This window comes from Gadus chalcogrammus, chromosome 13 (assembly GCF_026213295.1).
Source record: "Gadus chalcogrammus isolate NIFS_2021 chromosome 13, NIFS_Gcha_1.0, whole genome shotgun sequence".
Classification (NCBI taxonomy): Eukaryota; Metazoa; Chordata; class Actinopteri; order Gadiformes; family Gadidae; genus Gadus; species Gadus chalcogrammus.
The window spans coordinates 18,760,469-18,777,930 of record NC_079424.1 but is presented as its reverse complement, the minus strand read 5'-3'; the positions used below and the strand labels follow the sequence as shown (position 1 = coordinate 18,777,930).

Below are 17,462 nucleotides of genomic sequence, written 5' to 3'. Positions count from 1 at the left end.
ACACACACACACACACACACACACACACACACACACACACACACACACACACACACACACACACACACACACACACACACACACACACACACACACACACACACAGTACACTCACACACACAGTACAAAACCGCCATTGAGAAAGATATATGTTGATATAAACAATCTGAATGAGCGTGGATTCATAAAATAAGTCTTTCTGCTTATCATGAGTTAAGCACTAAACATTGTGTTAAGATGTTTAACACCAGTATGTCTTAATGCTTACCACGTAGGCTTTGCCTTGAAAAAAAATGTGTTGCTATAGTTTAATAGTAAACAATCAAGTCCTTGTGCGAGTTGCACACACATGCACACACATCACAGTGGTGTAGGGATGAAGCAACACTGATGGTGAAGCAATCGGATGTGACACCGTCAAAACCTTGAGGAACCATGGTGCTTTCAAAACCACATATTTACGTGTGTGTCTCTGCGTACGTTTGTGTGTGTGAGGAAGTCTCACACAGTGAGAGAGAGCCACATAACAGCCAACTCCTCTTCCTCTCAGCGGTCAACGTTTTACTGCTGGTTTCCAAACTCACATTCAGTAAAATCCTAACTGAGACGCAACGTCAGCCGAGGTATCAGATGCAGGATCTCACAACTAATTTAGCCGTCTGGTACACATTAAGAATATTATTACTAGTGAGGATATTACTAATTATACGAGTAGTATATAGGTAATCTATTTGTGTTTGTACTACTTAATTAATAGAATGACAGGAAAGAAGTGACATGGACGTTGTCCTAAAAGGCAGCAATGACTTCTCTTCTGCACAATTTAAAAAATAACCCAGAAGCACGTATTAAAGAAAAAATAATTCAATATTTATTTGCGGTATAAACATGTCTCGTGTTATTTCCACATACTGTACAATACGCAGGTGTAATCATATTTTCATCTCTTCACACGGGCCGGTGAATTGCCTGCGGTAAACATGCCCCCTCTTTTAATAAAGAGACAGATTGCATCTTTTAAAAACTGTTTACAGCACAATACAAAACAGCTATTCAAATTGTGTTAAGCTGTAACACGATTCAAGATGCATTGTCCAAAAAATAAAACAAAACAATAAAATCCCTGAAAATTTCCTCAGTGAGGTAACGTTTTGAAATCATTCACTTTGACTTTGCTTTAATGCGCCCTGTGAGTCCTTTGACCCCCGCTGCTTGCTATTCACTCTCTTCCTTCGGAGTGACCCAACATTCTCACCCAGGGGTAGCTACAAGAAACACAGAAACCGGCGTTCCTGCTATCTGGCAAATTTACAAACCGCGGAAAAAAACGAAAAAAGTTGCTCTTTCAGTTGTTACAAAGACACAGAGAAAAGGAAAAGGACAAGAGAAGCAGCTTGAAATGAATAGTTATCTAATAAATAGAAAAGATCAGTTTACTGAAATATATTTCAATCCTAGGGTGCAAGTCATAAAGTTGGAAAGTGGGATGTGACTTCGGAGAAAGGGAAGTCTGTTCAAGCATAATAGTATTATTCTCGTCTCTGATGCCATTTTAGGAAATGAAAATTGCATATAAACCCCTAACATATATATTTTATAAAGATATATATATTTATATGTTGATATTGAAAGGCCACAGGAATAGAGCATAGACATTAATTGAAAACAAAAAAGAGCTAGTCATTATTGAAATCAGGTGGCCTGTTCTTCCATTGTGAACAAAACGGGCATGCTAAACCACAGATGTTTGAGGGCTTGTTTGAGGGGTCGAATGGGTGTGTGCGTTTGTGGGTATGCGTCAGATGACGGGTCATTTAGTGAGTACTAAACAGTCCTGTACATATTTTGGACACCATAGGTGAAATTAAACTTCAGCCCAAAGCAATTGAGCAGGATCTTGTTCTAGTAATACGGTATATGTATATATTATATATAACAGAGTACAAAAGAATAATTAAAAATTCAGAGGTCTTGGATCTATAAAATACTGCAAAACGGTGTTTGATATATTGCAGAGTAATACAAAAAGACCGCGTTGACCCGTTACAGTAAAAGACAGCTCATTGCCCAGTATGACGTTACGTTCTGATTCAAACAACAGATAACAAACATGTTATTTTACATCATAAGAAGAATCTTTGTCTAAAGTGAGATACAAAGAGTATTGAACAGTCAGCATTAGAAAGAAGTTAGAAAGAATATGTAAGGCCAGCTATGATAAAGCCTGGTCGGATTCAGCAGTCTTCCCTCCTGAAACCCAGTTCTTTGTTTCCGTTTAAGACCCTGTCCACATCACATAGCATCTAAGCTAACAACATCTTATCGTGCTTTGACCCATTTGCTCCCACATTCTGCCACAAACCGCTGTATGCATACACTTGATGTTGCATGTTTACCCCCTCAAATACTAAAAGTGCTTTGGAAATTGTATTAAAGCGGAATGTTACAGAATGCCTCGGAGGGGGGGGCAGGTTTGTCGGGTCTTCTTAGTTAGGACAACAATTTGGTAAAAGAGGTTGACTTGGCTCATTCAGGCCAGCACTGGTGATGTGGACACGGTCTTAGAAACCTCCCAGCTACATACTGTCCACCACTGTGACCAGTGGCGGGAACAGTAGTTAAAAAAACGATTCTCATCATCCTCCTCCCAAATGGTTAGAGCAACATCTAACCCTGGGGTAACCTTACTGTCAAGAGAGCATTCAGCACCTCTGAGAGGCCATGTAATAGGCCAGCATGATGACTCTTTCACCATTAGCACTGTAATCATCTTTGAGTCTGTAATATTCTATTATATTACATATATAATCTACCCAAGGCTTAAGGGTGAATCGACTCGGACATTAATCGTTTTTCGAGAGAAAGAGGTGATTCTTTGAACACAATGATCTCCTTTCTCTCCTCTCCAACTGCAATGCAGGAGTGGGAAGTGGATTCAGTCGGAGCCTACTCGTCTTAAGTGCAGTCTGTTACTGAGGCCAGTCCCAGTTCTCCCTCCCTCCCTCCCCGATTACTCCCCACTCACACAGGGCTCCATCAAACCCTTACCAGCTACACCCATAGCCTAATGCTACTGATCCCAGACTCAAGCCTTCAAGACAAGACAATCCACCAGCAACCCCAGTCTCTAAACCTATTGGTACCACGTCACTTTTTGGAACATTCTAGCTCATGGACCCAGCGATGGGGCCAAGCAATAGGGCAACGTCATCAGCATGAAAGTGTTCAGGCACTTCTTTGTGCAAGGTTGCTTCGCAAGAGTTTTCCACAAACGTTTTGTGGGAATTTTGTCGTTGTTGGAATTAACTTAAAAAGAAAGACAACTGTACGTAAAGAAGTACACTTCTTACTGGAAAGGAAATGAGACGCGTAACTTGAGCTAGTAGCTGCTAGCTTCCGTTGAGACATTTGGATCAACCAAAATCCTATAAAGTCCAACCGTATACCAGATGGTGATAAAGTGGTTTAATCTAAGATCAATACAATCATGGCTCTAATTACAACTCTTAACACCTTAGCCTGAGCACCAAACTATTCAGCTAACCTAGCCTCATGCCATTAGCCTTGAGCCCAGCCAAAGCAGCCCTCCAGCCAAGCCCTAGTCCCGACTCCCTCCCCAAGGGCCTTTATAGCTGGCGGCTCCTGTCGCGGCCTGGGACTGGCCTCCCCACGCCTCCTCTCTGAATGTCTCTTTATCTGCCTGGCCCGAGCACTGGCGTCAAGTGCCAACAAGTTAATGGCTACGCCACTGTGCAAACTGCATTAGGTCATTACCAACCTAGGGGGATAAAAAAACGTCAAAGAAAACAAAACCAACGCAAAAAACGAAAAGAAAGACGACCAGAGATATCCCAACGCCCGGTCGCAGGCCTTGCTTCTTCTTCTTCAGCCTTACAATTTCCTAAGCGTTCATGAGATTGGATTACTCTATATTTTTGGACAAAGATACAATTTTTGTATGCGTATATATAAAGTATACATCGGTACGTCAATGTACACAAGAATAACAAAAAAAATGCATAGACACACACTTATTAAGGTCTGCCCATACATGTTCTGCTTTGTAAGTTACCATACATACATCACAAACATACACACTTTTTGTTAATTCCTTGGTTTTTAAAAACTCCACTACATTCAGTAGAGTGGGATTTCCTCCACTTGGCACCAGTCAACTCAGTGCAATGGCTGAGAAACGTATAGAGGACGACGTCTCATAAATTAAGCACTGTGTGGATTTCCGTGTTGCCATCTTTGTATGAAGCTATCTGTCCTGCTGTCGCGTTCACTCCCTTGTCCCTTTTCCTCTGTCTTTTTTTCCCTCTAGGACGTGTATTGTTTTGTCGTCGGTTATCACGCCTCCCCCATTTTTGTTTGGCCATCGCCACAGCGCGACAATCAGGAACTCAACCGGAACACAGAAACAAATAGCTTTAGCATTCCTCGCCGGGCTCCCTTGGTTCTCGGTCACCTGTCATCAATGACCGGTCCTGCCCCTTCATAATGCAACTCCAGTGGCCTCTGGCCACGTCGGGGGGGGACTAAAACATTCATTAAAACCGGCTGCTCCCTCCTTGCACGCAGCCCGTGTTACCGTGGCAACATCAAAACTACCACCACCTCCGCCGCTGCCACCATCTTCCTCGACACTCCCCCTTTCCCCTCTCCCCCTCCGCCCAACCTCTCTCCTGAATAGAAACGCCCTGACGCCGTGGGTCCTCATGTGGACTCCAGGGTGTCCAGCTGGAACACGTTGTGATTGGTCGGCGTGGTGAAGAACAGCTGCTCATTGGTGGGCGAGGAGGAGTGGTTGTCACAGGGGCTGTTGAGGCCCAGCGTCCGCTCAAAGTCCAGCAGCTGGCCCATGAAGTTGAAGTTGGGCGAGATGTTGGACTTCTTGCGCTTGACGAAGTCATAGGCGTCGTTGAGCGACAGGTTGAGCTTCTGCATCAGGTAGGCCACGGTGACGGTCACCGAGCGGCTGATGCCCGCCAGGCAGTGGACCAGGATACCACACTTCTGAGCCCGCGCCTCGTCTGGGGAGGGGGGAGGGAGGGAGGGAGGGAGGGAGGGAGGGAGGGAGGGGGGGAGGAGAGAGGGAGGGAGGGAATAAAGACAGAAGAACAGATTAGAGACAAACAAGAAAAAAAAATATCTGGCTGTAGAAGCAGTTTTAGAACACGATATGATGACGGATGAGTCATATCCTGCTGTAGGAATGAGGTGATTTCCAGTCGGCAACTTTCAACTTGAAATATAGAATTTGATACACACAAAAAAAAACATCTCAACCCCAAGTTAATCAGAACCTCTGCTTCCAATTAATTGTATCCCAAACTCGTACAAATTCAGAGAAAAACGTATGATTCCTTTCTCTATAAGAACCTCAATGAACCCCTACATCGTTTCACACCGACATCTATAGACGACATGCTTTTATTTTGATACGACACTATCTTAATACTAGATCTACCACAAGGTTTACCAAACCCATACAACCGTAGGTGGAAGCCAAAGATAAGTGCTTCCTTCCTCATCCCTTTCTTCTTCAAAACCTATCCCTTGCTCCATCTCTTATACTCTCTCCCTCACATGTGCCAGCCTGCTGTCACTCTATCTGCCTGCCTCTCTTGTAATAGGATTGGGGTTAGTTGGCTCTCAAGTCAGAACTGCTGAGAGGGATGGCAAAATTCATTTTGAATGTGATCCGTGCTCCCTCACCAAAATAAAAGTACCGGCATACACATTAAAAAAATACCCTCTTTGTTCTCTAAATAACTTAATTATACAACCATCTAAATCATCTCCGGAGTCAAATGTGCAAACAAGGCCTATGCAAACGGCATCTTATGCCATATCTGATGTTCAGATTCCTGATATTACAGTGGATAGGAAGCGGTTAAAATCTCAATAAAGATTGTACCGTAAATGGGTCTGACTGGTACACAGCAGTGAAAACAAGCCCACAAAAACATTCCATGGCTCATTTAAGCCTGGAACCTTTCATAAATTAGGAATCAAAAGGTTGCGCCAATTGCACTCTAAAATGGAGAGTTATTGGAGTATATAAATACTATACAGACAGAATTTGGTCAAAAACCAATTGAAAGGAGCATAGCAGAAACTAATAGCTGCCGCAATAGTGCTTACCATATAGGAAACATAGAGGAAGCATTGATTCTTTTGGTCTTGGTTTTTCCCATTTTTTGGGGTACATTCTGTGTTGGCAGGGCATGCGTCTAGTTTTCTTCTGCCTCCATCCCTCTGCAGTAACAGTTACACCACGAGGGATGTCCACAGCAGAGGAGAACTCATCCAGGTTCAGGGAATGACACTCCTTCCCAGGGTTTGGAGCCAGCCATCTGGCTTGTCTAATTACCACAGCACCAGAGGTATGAGCAATGATTGAAAACAGCGGGCTGCAATCGGTGAAAGGAAAACGTGGAATGATTTTTGGAAATCTAAAAGGTAGACCCATCATGGTGATACAATGCTCTGTGGACAAGCTGCGCTGCAGCATTTGTACGACATAACTGTGGGTCTCCTCCACTCTTAAAAGACACATCGTTCTTGAAGAACCAAGAATGATGTTCTTCTCTAGGAATCTACTTTATTCATACGGATTTCAGGGAAAATCAGGTCCACTCAAAACCTGAGTGCTGATGCTCTGGTTTTTATCTCTGCAATAAAAGATTAATACACTGTGCCTCGACATGAATACAATATTTACGACCATGTAAGTAACAAAAGAGTCGATTCCGCTCTTCATGTACAGAATTGATCCAGAAATAGGCCTACAGATATTTTTTTACACAACAGTTTTTCTCTGAATTTGAAACCCGCAATCTGTAAAGCATTACTTTCCTTAAACAACATTCCTTTGCGTAGAGAAAAAAAAGAAGAAATTGGAAACAGAATGAATCTGGAGGAAGAGTAACACAGGTCATAAACATGCACATGTTGACACACACACACACACACACACACACACACACACACACACACACACACACACACACACACACACACACACACACACACACACACACACACACACACACACACACACACACACACACAGCGCCCCCACTCACCAATGAAGGAGATGGCCTCGGGGAAGAACTGAGACAGGTTTTGACTCCAGTGGTCGGAGATGGGAATCTGCTTGTACTTAAAGTCTCCCTCGTGCTCGAACATGTTGGGCAGGTTGGGTGTCACGTTGAGTATGTACTTAATGTTGTACTTCCCCAACACGTCCAGGTTGGTTGAGTCCTTAGCGCAGCCCAGGTACAGGTAAGGCAGGATCTGCACAGGGAACGCCGGCTGGTTGTTGGGCAGGGGGCTGCCCTCCGACTCGGTGGCGCTGCCAGGCTCGCGGTCAGACTCGCCGTCGGAGCAGTCGGAGCTGATGCGCAGGCCCCCCAAGCCCAGGACCGAGGTGGGCGGGGAGCTGCTGGGGCAGCAGCAGTCGAGGTTGGTCTCGCAGTGCTCGGGGAACTCGGACTGGAACTTGTTGAATCCCCCTGGAGACAGGAACGGTAATCAGTTAGCACGTTGAGATACGCCCCCGCCGCCCACCAGGTGATCCAGATAGAAGGAGGACAGCTTCAAAGGGACACCCTGTTCATTCACACACACACCGAGCGAACAGCAACCCACTGCGGTACAAGACCAGCGATCCATGTTGAAGTAATCATTACTTAAATCGTACTGCTAATATAGATGGGGAATGTTTTATGAACTAAACAAAATATAATAATTAGGTCATAAATATATATTATTATGATTAATCTGTATCAAGGGTTACTTAAGAAACGGTGATAATGTATATTAGAAAATCTATAACAAAGAAAGGATCGGTTCTAAAAAGGTATATAGTGACTATTGAGATTACATATTATGTTAGTTAACCCATAAACTGTGAATGATGGCTCCATTGAGAAAGCATCGACCCTCGGAAAAAAAAAAGCAGCTTCGAAAGAGAAGGACACTGCTAGAGAGTCTGCTGCAACACTCCTCAGTGGACTTTTTGTGAATGGCAGCCATACTTGAAGTGTCTGAATCGTTCCATAAATATAAATGTAAACCACTGGACGATGTCGTACGATTACGGAAAATGTTTTTTTTTTTTTTTGAGTGGGTCGTTCATGATTAATAAAAAAACCACAAAGATCTGTTTTTTTGTTTCTCTTCCAATTCATTCATGAAAGAAACTACTGGTCTCTTCCTGCAGGAGCGCCACACCGACGGAGCCATTTTGAAGCATTAATTGAAAACACATTGAACCAAAGTTTTTACTTGGGGCAGATTCCACAGCTCCTCAATTACCGCCCCCACACAAGCATGTCCACATAATTTCATTCAGTGATTATTTTCGATATAATAGGCCTATGTGGCGTCATCAAATTAGCCTGTCGAATTTCCCCCAATGCGGAAATATTCAATTTTACCACACAGGCATGTATCATGACAATAACGTCAGACTAAGATTAAAATGTAAAATAAAACCACTAGAATATAATGAAACACTTTATTGTTCTCCTCAAATTTGTTATTACAGCCCATTGTCAAGAGACCAGTCCAAGTTGATTAAGTTTGGACTCCCCGCTGCGCCAGTGATCAAGTCTATCGCTCGTTATTAGTAATAAAAGGTGCAGTAGACATTAAGGTCACACTTCATTTCAAAATGTGTTACCTGAAAGGTAGCCACACTACATGAAAGTTAACAGCCTAATGTGGCCCAAACATTACTTGACTAGATGTATTAAGGTGTTTTAACGTGGGCTCGAAAGGAAAAATAAATAGTTTTCGCTATAACTGTTATTACAGATATTTATGTATTGTTCATATGTTATTATTAAATACAAAAGTAAGCCAATAGTTTGAAATTAATAGAAGCGACACAGTCATTCATAAAAAGAAAATCACCACGCAGGTTCAATTAAATAAAAAATATGTATTTAATTGTGTGTGATCTCACCTTGGAGATAGTACGCCTTGCAGCCATCGTCCCTGAGTTTCTGCAGAAGCAGACCCAGCACGGAGCTCCCTGACCCGTTCTCCTGCCACTCGGACGTCGCCTCGTCGTATAAAACAACCATATCCGTTTTGCACCGCTTCACAAACTTCTCCTTGTCCTCGTTATTGGGGATAATGGACCGGATCGGGAGGTTGCCCTTCTTCAGCCTCCGGAGCATCAAGCCCGGGATGGCCAGGTTGATGGCCGACTCGACGTGAGAGGACTCGTAGAGCTCGTGCGAGCGGCAGTCCAGCAGCAGGAGCGAGCAGCTCGCCCCAGATTCCAGTTCCTCTTGCAGCCATTCCGCGCTCTTACTCGACATCATCATAGTCACGATCATGGAACCGCTCCAAAGATTGATTTTCATCAGGGAAATATTCTTGTTGTCTCCTGGTTGTGACGGCAAAGGGGGACGGGGACCAGAAAAATACCCCCCAAAAAATCACTCCGTCCAACTTCCCAGCTTCTGCGACGGCGGGCGAAACACCTCCAGCGATGTCCCTCGCAGAAGCACGAGACTTGGAACATGCAGGGATTTCTTCGCTTTCCTCCGCTTCAGCCCCTAATACACAAGTGGAGGTTTCATTATACTCTGTGGACGTCCGCTTACCCCCGCAGTCCTAACTTTGCTACGCTAATAAACAGACGTTCCCCTGACAGTAAGCAGTCCTATTGAGTTTTCGGACGAGGTGTTAATATAGCACCATGGTTAGTATTTCTCGTTCCCCGACGGCGCGGATTCTATGGTTCCTCATCTCTCCACTGAACGCCGTGACAGCCGCGGAATAAAACAGGCTCTGCGGGCATGTCATTGAGGTAGAGGGAGGAGCTGGACGAGAGATTTAAAGGCACAGGCACCACAAAAACCCGTTGAGAAGCAGTAGCCTCTGTGCTGATGTTCTTGCGCTACCCATTCAGTAATTATGGACCATTTGGCATTATACGAGCTGTTAGACAGTTAGGCTACACGTGCTCAGTGTTCTGAAAACTGCAAGGAAGTACAGCAACAATAACACAACTTTTGTGATCCGTTTGGTCATCGAGGGCAATGCATTCTTAAATAGACTTGTAACTGGTTGTATCACATCTGGTTTGGTTTAAGGTCACAATGATGACAAATAAATTGGTTCCTTTTCACAGATTCACATATTTTTTAACAGCTGTGAAGAGGAAAGCATTAACATCTTCGAAATTTCCCTCAATTTAGTTTCAATGTCGTGAGTTATAAATTCATTGAATTTATTCTATTTAGTTATGGACGTTGTAAAGGCTATATAGGCTAAATTATAGCTTTTATAGCCTCAACGGTCAACAGTTATCATGAATGCCAGATGAAGACCAATGTAGTGTTTTTGACAGCACTGTACTGCTCATCCTGGAAACCGCTTTCCACTCAAGCTTTGGTTTATTTTAATAGGCCGGTCGCCATGGGGATGTTGCATAAGGCACTTTGATAAGAGAGAGGCACATTTTGAAACGTATAGCAGGAATGACCCCTAGCAGGGGTCTGCCCAAAGTATTAATAATGCATTCAGCCTCTGTGTGGTTACACCTCTGTGCACTGTGACACACACACACACACACACACACACACACACACACACACACACACACACACACACACACACACACACACACACACACACACACACACACACACACACACACACACACACACACACACACACACACACACACAATGATCTAATGATGCCATCAGCAGGTTGTGACAGAGGCTGAGGGTAGCATTTGATTTCCTCACAGCTGCAGGGAAGAGAAGTGGGGGATTCACCAGCCGCAGACAATGGTCCTTTATTCCCCCCCCCCCCCCCCCCCCCAATGACTTACACTCACACACAAACAAAAATTAACACAAGTGCTCACGCAAGAAGCATGCCACACACACAAAATAGAAATAGTCCTTAACAGGAGGACAATCCCTCATTCTGAAAAAAATTTACGCTGTCTGTATGACAATAGTGAAACTGTACAACAATAGTGAATCTGAAACGTGTGGAGGGAGGGAGGCAGGCCGATGGCAGACACGCAACGGCTCCAATTAGAATCTCCTAGCTCTGTGCTGACACTTCCATCACACTTCCCCAATTATAATGGTGGAAGTTAGGGTGAATTAGGGTAAACACATTCCTGTCAAAACAAAGTAGCAAACCAAGTCTTAGCTGTACTGATTTATTAACAGTGTGCGCTCATGAAAAATGGAATGATCCAAATATTGCAATTTTTTTTAGACACCGCTAAAGGCTACATAGCACATTGATGAATATTTGATATCGTATTGATTTTTTTATTAATGAAACCATCCACTTATAATGAATGCTTCCGATATTACAAATTTCCCTAGTTTTCTAAATGAATTCGTCTTAGGTTTGTTTTATTTTACACACCGACCAAACGCGCGCACGCGCACGCACACACACACACACACACACACACACACACACACACACACACACACACACACACACACACACACACACACACACACACACACACACACACACACACACACACACACACACACACACACACACACACACACACCAAGAAGATCCAATGATTCTACTGGGGAAAAAAGACAAACCTAAAAACCTTAAGGCAGGGGGCAGCAGCTCTTAACGTCATCATTCAGCTGCTCCAGAAAGCTATAATGTGATTATCTGAAGACAGGAGGCAAGATATGCAGTGGTTTACATCAGGCTGTAGCAGATACCCTAGCCTGCTCCTCTCTGCTGGAGCTCTGAATGAAAGGTACAACACATCCCCCCGAATAACCCGCAGGTTGAGGTGGACCCCTATATAAGGAGAACCAAGACCGATGTTTCCTAGTGAGATGCTCTCGTCTGCAGGGGAAACATTTAATGGGTAAAATGTTTGTGTAGAACACGTACAAAGTGCTCCAACGTCTTCATCTTCAACTTCTCCTTCTTCCAAATGGTTCACTAAGTATCACAGCTTTTATTCCTCTCCAGGAAGTTCCTGAAGCGAATTCCGATCAAGTCTCGCTTCCCAAACATCGTACTACCCCTGTCTGACAAAAGACGATGTTGGTACTGTGGGAAACGGTGTGGAATGGACCCAGCATCTGGCCATTCAGTTCCTAGGTCGCTCTGTCTTTTCCCTCGACTCGCCCACCTCGGTGGTTGGAGGTGAGCCGCTCCAACGTCTCCCACGCCTCTAATGGCATTTCCTCCACTGCTGCCATTCTAGCCCCCTGAGCCCCCAGCCCGACCCCTACCTCTGCAGGCCATTCATTCAAACAAGCATGTCTGGGAAACACATCTCCTAACCTCGTGCTCTTCTTTCCCTCTTTTACAAATGGACACGATTTTGTATCCAGATTCATCTTATCGTACCGCGTAGGTTTTACATACAGACATCTTCCCAGCTTGATGGTCAATTACCTCTACCATCAAAGAATGAATCGTTTAGAGCCATCAGGAGGACTTGAAGTGCATCTTGAAGTTAAAGAACAACCATACGTCTGAACTCTATTGCTTGGAAAGAGCAACAACACATTACAATACACAAATAGAATCATCATAGTATATGGCTTCCTTGCATAGGCCTGACTGTTCAACAGAGGGGCATCCATCCTTCAGGTTCCTTAAGAAATGTTCACCATCTCTACATCGACACACGTGGTTTAAAGAAAATCTAAAGACAATCTCACAAGTGACAGTATACCGGCAACAAAGGCGTAAATATTTCCCAGAAGGGCCAGTAGGTCACAGGACGAGTTTCTCCACCTCGGGAACAACGCTTGAACGGCTCTCGAGTTGTGAAACACCTCTACGAAGCAGCAGCGGGAGGTGGATCTACTCCAACATGCACGCTATGAAACCCGTGAACCGAGCAGAACCAGTGGGCCGGAGAAAAACATGTGGTACTCTCAACTCAAGGGTGTCTGAGGAGGTTGGATGCTATTAATATTTTAGGAGACCCACACATGATCGGGATACACAAACACATTTGTTTACATACATTTGCGAGTGCCCTATACATGGGCCTCTAATGTGAACTGTAGGCAGTCCCTGAGCGGCAGAAACCCCCTTTGAAGGTAAATACACGATCAAAGCCTGAGCTGAAGTGTTTGAGGCTTAGCTTTTTATTCGATTATTTTCCTTTTTTTTTTTTGCAGAGGAATCGATTAAAAAGGCCACAGACAATGACGTCATGACATAAAGTTGTATCGTTTGAATGATCAAAGAGTCAGAATTAGATAAATTGAGAAGACATAGGCAATTTACAATACAATTCCTTTAGTACATCAACTCCTGGCCATGACCCGCTGCCCTATAACTTGATGTAGTACTATGTGTACAGTTTTTCCCTTATGAAACTTGTCTCACATAGGTCATACAGTTAAGGAATAAAATCGACCAAAGTCACCTTGGAGGACTTATGTATTCAAAGACTACATCGCACCCCAGAAACATTAGATTAAAAGGACTTTACTGCACAGACGCAACTTTCACCTCCAACTAAATCTTATCTTTCTGTGTAAACATCGCAGCTTAGTAGGCAAGGCTGTTCCTAGGATAATAAAAGATAGTAAATGAGTCATACTTTATGCGGTAAATCTGGCTCATTCACACACAAACACACACACACACACCTGTGTGTGTGGTGTGTGTCGTGTCTGTTTCTGTGTCCGTCTGTGTGTGTGTGTGTGTGTGTGTGTGTGTGTGTGTGTGTGTGTGTGTGTGTGTGTGTGTGTCTGTGTACTGTACACACAGACAAACGGCATTGTGTCATAATCACCATGACAGCAAAGTTACAGGGCTATAAAACTAAGAGTCCAAAGGTGGCCCTAGAACATATTACACGTTTTCTAATGAGCTCATCTTGGTACAATAGTTTTCCCTTTGCTCCTCTTTTGGCATCATTAATCAAACCATACACTACAAATATGGTGAGTGAAAATCATATAAAACAAATGTCAATCAATGCATTTTAATCATACATTGCACAGGTTTGATAGGGGAATTCTCTGAAATTTTAACATTTGAACATTACGACATTGTTTATTCGAAAACTAAAAAAAGAGCTGCGTTTGAACAGGACATTTTTTCTGAAAGTAGGCTGAACAGGTTTTCAAAAGAAAATGTGAGGCTGTGGTATTATCCGGTTTGTTTTGAGGGTTGGCCTATTATAAAGTAGGCCATGAATTATGCATGCTCTTCGAAACACACCTTAAAGCATGTTTGAGCTAGTTTCACTTCAAACGTAGTAGGTTATTGTTGTGGTACTTATAAAACTCCGCTTAGAGAGGGCTAAAATAAAACGACTTCTATAAGCAATAAAATTAAGATTGGGCCTAGATTATGTTTTTTTTGATAATGATTGTACACTAAAGGTGTTGACGCAATATTGACCCTTATCAAATCACTGTTTCAAACACTTCAAAAGCTAAACCGCATGGAGGCAAATATGTCTTAAAATGTAGTTTAATTAAATTATAATAATTGTAGTGTTTGTATGTGTGTGTGTGTGTGTGTGTGTGTGTGTGTGTGTGTGTGTGTGTGTGTGTGTGTGTAAACACACACACACACACACACATACAAACACAGTACAATTACTATGATTAAAATCAAGGGATAGTAATAGACTTATTTTGGCCTTATATTGCTCCAAGTAACAATTGTAAGCAGATATCCCTTTTTGATGGTTAAAGCAGACTTTTCCTCTTTCTTTAACATCCAAAAAAGTAGGACAGGAAAAGGAAGAACGAGCCCTACTCTAGAAAACGGATGAAATGGAAAACACCGTTGAGGGAGCGAGAGCCAAAAGCGTGGGTCAGAGAGTATAGGTGGCCAACGCCAAAACGCAGCCACACACGACAAATTACAGCCCCAGCCCCCCCCCCACCTCCCTTGTCAAGCACTGGCCAAGCAAGCAGAGAGTGGGCGGGGCTGGGGAAGAGGAGGGAAGAGGAGGAAGTGAAGAAAGGAGAGCAGAGGAGAGTCCATTGGGAGGAAGGCGGTCTCAACAGGAAATGAGGCACTCTGGCATTCTGCCATGTCCAGCAGCGGCCAGAGGCGGGAAGCTTGCACAACTCACTTCTTTTTCATCATCATTCCTCTTTTTTCCTCTCTTTTAAAAGGTTCTTGTTAAGGTCAACAAGTATTTATAATAGTTTTAAATGTTTAGTTTAATATAAGTTAAACTGATAGTATGCTACAGTTCAATTGATGAATTAATAAAATAAATGAATAGAAATATCAAAATATGGTCTAAATGTATGTATGTTTTGGAACACGTTTTTTAATACATATTATTCAAGGTTCTTCATACGAGTCATCTTGCGGTCGCGTGAATAAGCCAATGTAGGAATGAGCATTAAGTGAGTCGAACTGCCACCTGCATTAACAGTGCGCTCCATAAAACCCATCTGTAAGGCAATCTCATACCTTCTCAATCCATAAACCTGGTGGAAGAAAATATCTAAATCATTGTCAAGAAAAAATGCTACGGAAAGTAGACGACGATAAATAATGGTGTCCAACTGCTTAAAAAAAACAGCACACACACAAACACAGATAGACACACACACAGTCAGTGGTGGCTGACTGGAGGAGCCCCTGAACACCAAACATATCCAGATGTACTCCTCATCACCAGGATTAGCACCCCCCCCCCCCCACACACACACACCCAAACACACCCACACACACGTTACTGAGTTCCCTCTCCCCCTGTTCAACTGCTGCTCCTGGCAGGCAGTCTGGTGGAGGCCCATGCTAAAAGCATTATTTTTTTTTAAAGTGTGTGTGTGTGTGTGTGTGTGTGTGTGTGTGTGTGTGTGTGTGTGTGTGTGTGTGTTCGTTCTAGGGGCCCAGACAGGAAGGAGAAGAGTGGGCCCGGCAGCACCGCTTCAGAATTCCGGTTTTTGCTTTTTTTATATTTATTTTCCATCAGTCCTGGTCGGCTGTTAAGAAAAAAGAAAAACAGCCACAAATACTTTCCTGTTAATGATGTCACCCTACGCTTTGGCTTGGGATCCTACTAGAGCAAGACGTTGAATCATCCGTTGTGGACGCTAGATGTTTGTATTGTGGTCCAGTTGATGGCGGGGATGATGCAAGGAATACTAATTACAACCAGATCCGTGTTTACGAAAAGGTCTGGCCGAGATCCCTAAACTGCAACATCCGTACCTTCATGACCAATATCTAAATAAAGGTTTGTTTAACAAAGGATAAGGGGAGGACTGTGTACACTTCAGACAGAACCAAGTGAAAGGAGCCAGGATATCTTAAATTAGTTTCATCGGACTGAAAAGACCTGGAGGAGGAACCAGTGAGGTCATCGTTTTGGCAAGGACTATGATAACAAAGCTCTTTAAAACACACACAGACAAAAAAATAGCCAGCAAAAAGTCATGTTAAGCAAAAAACGATTTACTATAAAAGTACACAATATAACAAACATGTACAGTACAATTATATACATATTGAAATGCCGCTATGAAACCCTTCACAATCAGGGATTCTGCACCAACATTAAAAAATCTCTTTCCCGATCAATAAGAAAAGGCACAATTATTCAAATCATGGAAATTCAAGGCAATTGTTACCCATGTCAACATAAAATCCACTGAAGGATTAGTTGGTTTTGCTTTTTGAAATAATAAATATGTTTGAAATTGAAAATTCGGCCAAATACCAGATATGTAAAGCTTTTATTAATGATAGTTAATAAATAGATTAAAGGGTATTTCAATTGTGAGTTTAATGGAAGCTGAACCCACAAATCTATTTGAGTCTAAGGAATGTTTAAAAAGGTGTTGATGTTCTTGATACAGTAACACTAATTGAAAAAAACTATTATTTAAAAACTTATTTCTAAATGGAGTTCACACCTTTAAAGCTACCGAGGCCCGCACACACCAAGATGAATGCCACCAAGTCCAAAAATAGTCATGGGCACACAAGCCGCGATATCGTGGATGTGCACACTTCCCCTCTCCGACGCACCAACGCTTGGCGACAGCTCCTTGCTCAGCAGAAAATAGTCTGCGCTCAGCACTATTCTCAGTGAACAAGTCCTCTAATAGTTGAAACCTTCACTCCTATCCTTTAACCAAGAGAGTGCGTCATGTCGTGGTGAACCGCCGATGCGTGTTGTCCAATCAGATAAGCTTGTGCGGCCCATAAACCCGTTCAGGAAGTGCGTCTCATGTATGTGAATTGCACACAGGGCGTGTTTTATTTTCTTAACCGCTGAACGATTGAGGACCTCAAATGGCGCCCTTACATGCTAAAAAAGTAGACGGGACTATTTGAAGTGTGCATGTGTCGCACCAACTGTGCTAGACCCGATGTGTACCAACCACAACATTGTACATGCTGCCAATCTCAGGTAAACTCCCCCCCCCTCTCCGTCCCCCCCCCCCCCCCTGTCCCTCCCTGCTGTGGCGGAG

At 43.3% G+C, this 17,462-nt stretch overlaps 1 protein-coding gene across 1 annotated transcript; it reads right to left on the bottom strand.

Annotated features, from left to right (window-relative positions):
- Nucleotides 1-262: 262 nt before the first annotated feature.
- LOC130401817 (dual specificity protein phosphatase 7-like) lies at nt 263-9,805 on the bottom strand. Its single transcript, XM_056605802.1, has 3 exons — nt 8,981-9,805; nt 7,095-7,523; nt 263-5,036 (listed from the first exon to the last, which is right to left on the bottom strand). The coding sequence occupies exons 1-3, from the start codon at nt 9,384-9,386 to the stop codon at nt 4,720-4,722; spliced, it is 1,152 nt and encodes a 383-aa protein (XP_056461777.1). The 5' UTR covers nt 9,387-9,805; the 3' UTR covers nt 263-4,719.
- Nucleotides 9,806-17,462: the final 7,657 nt, after the last annotated feature.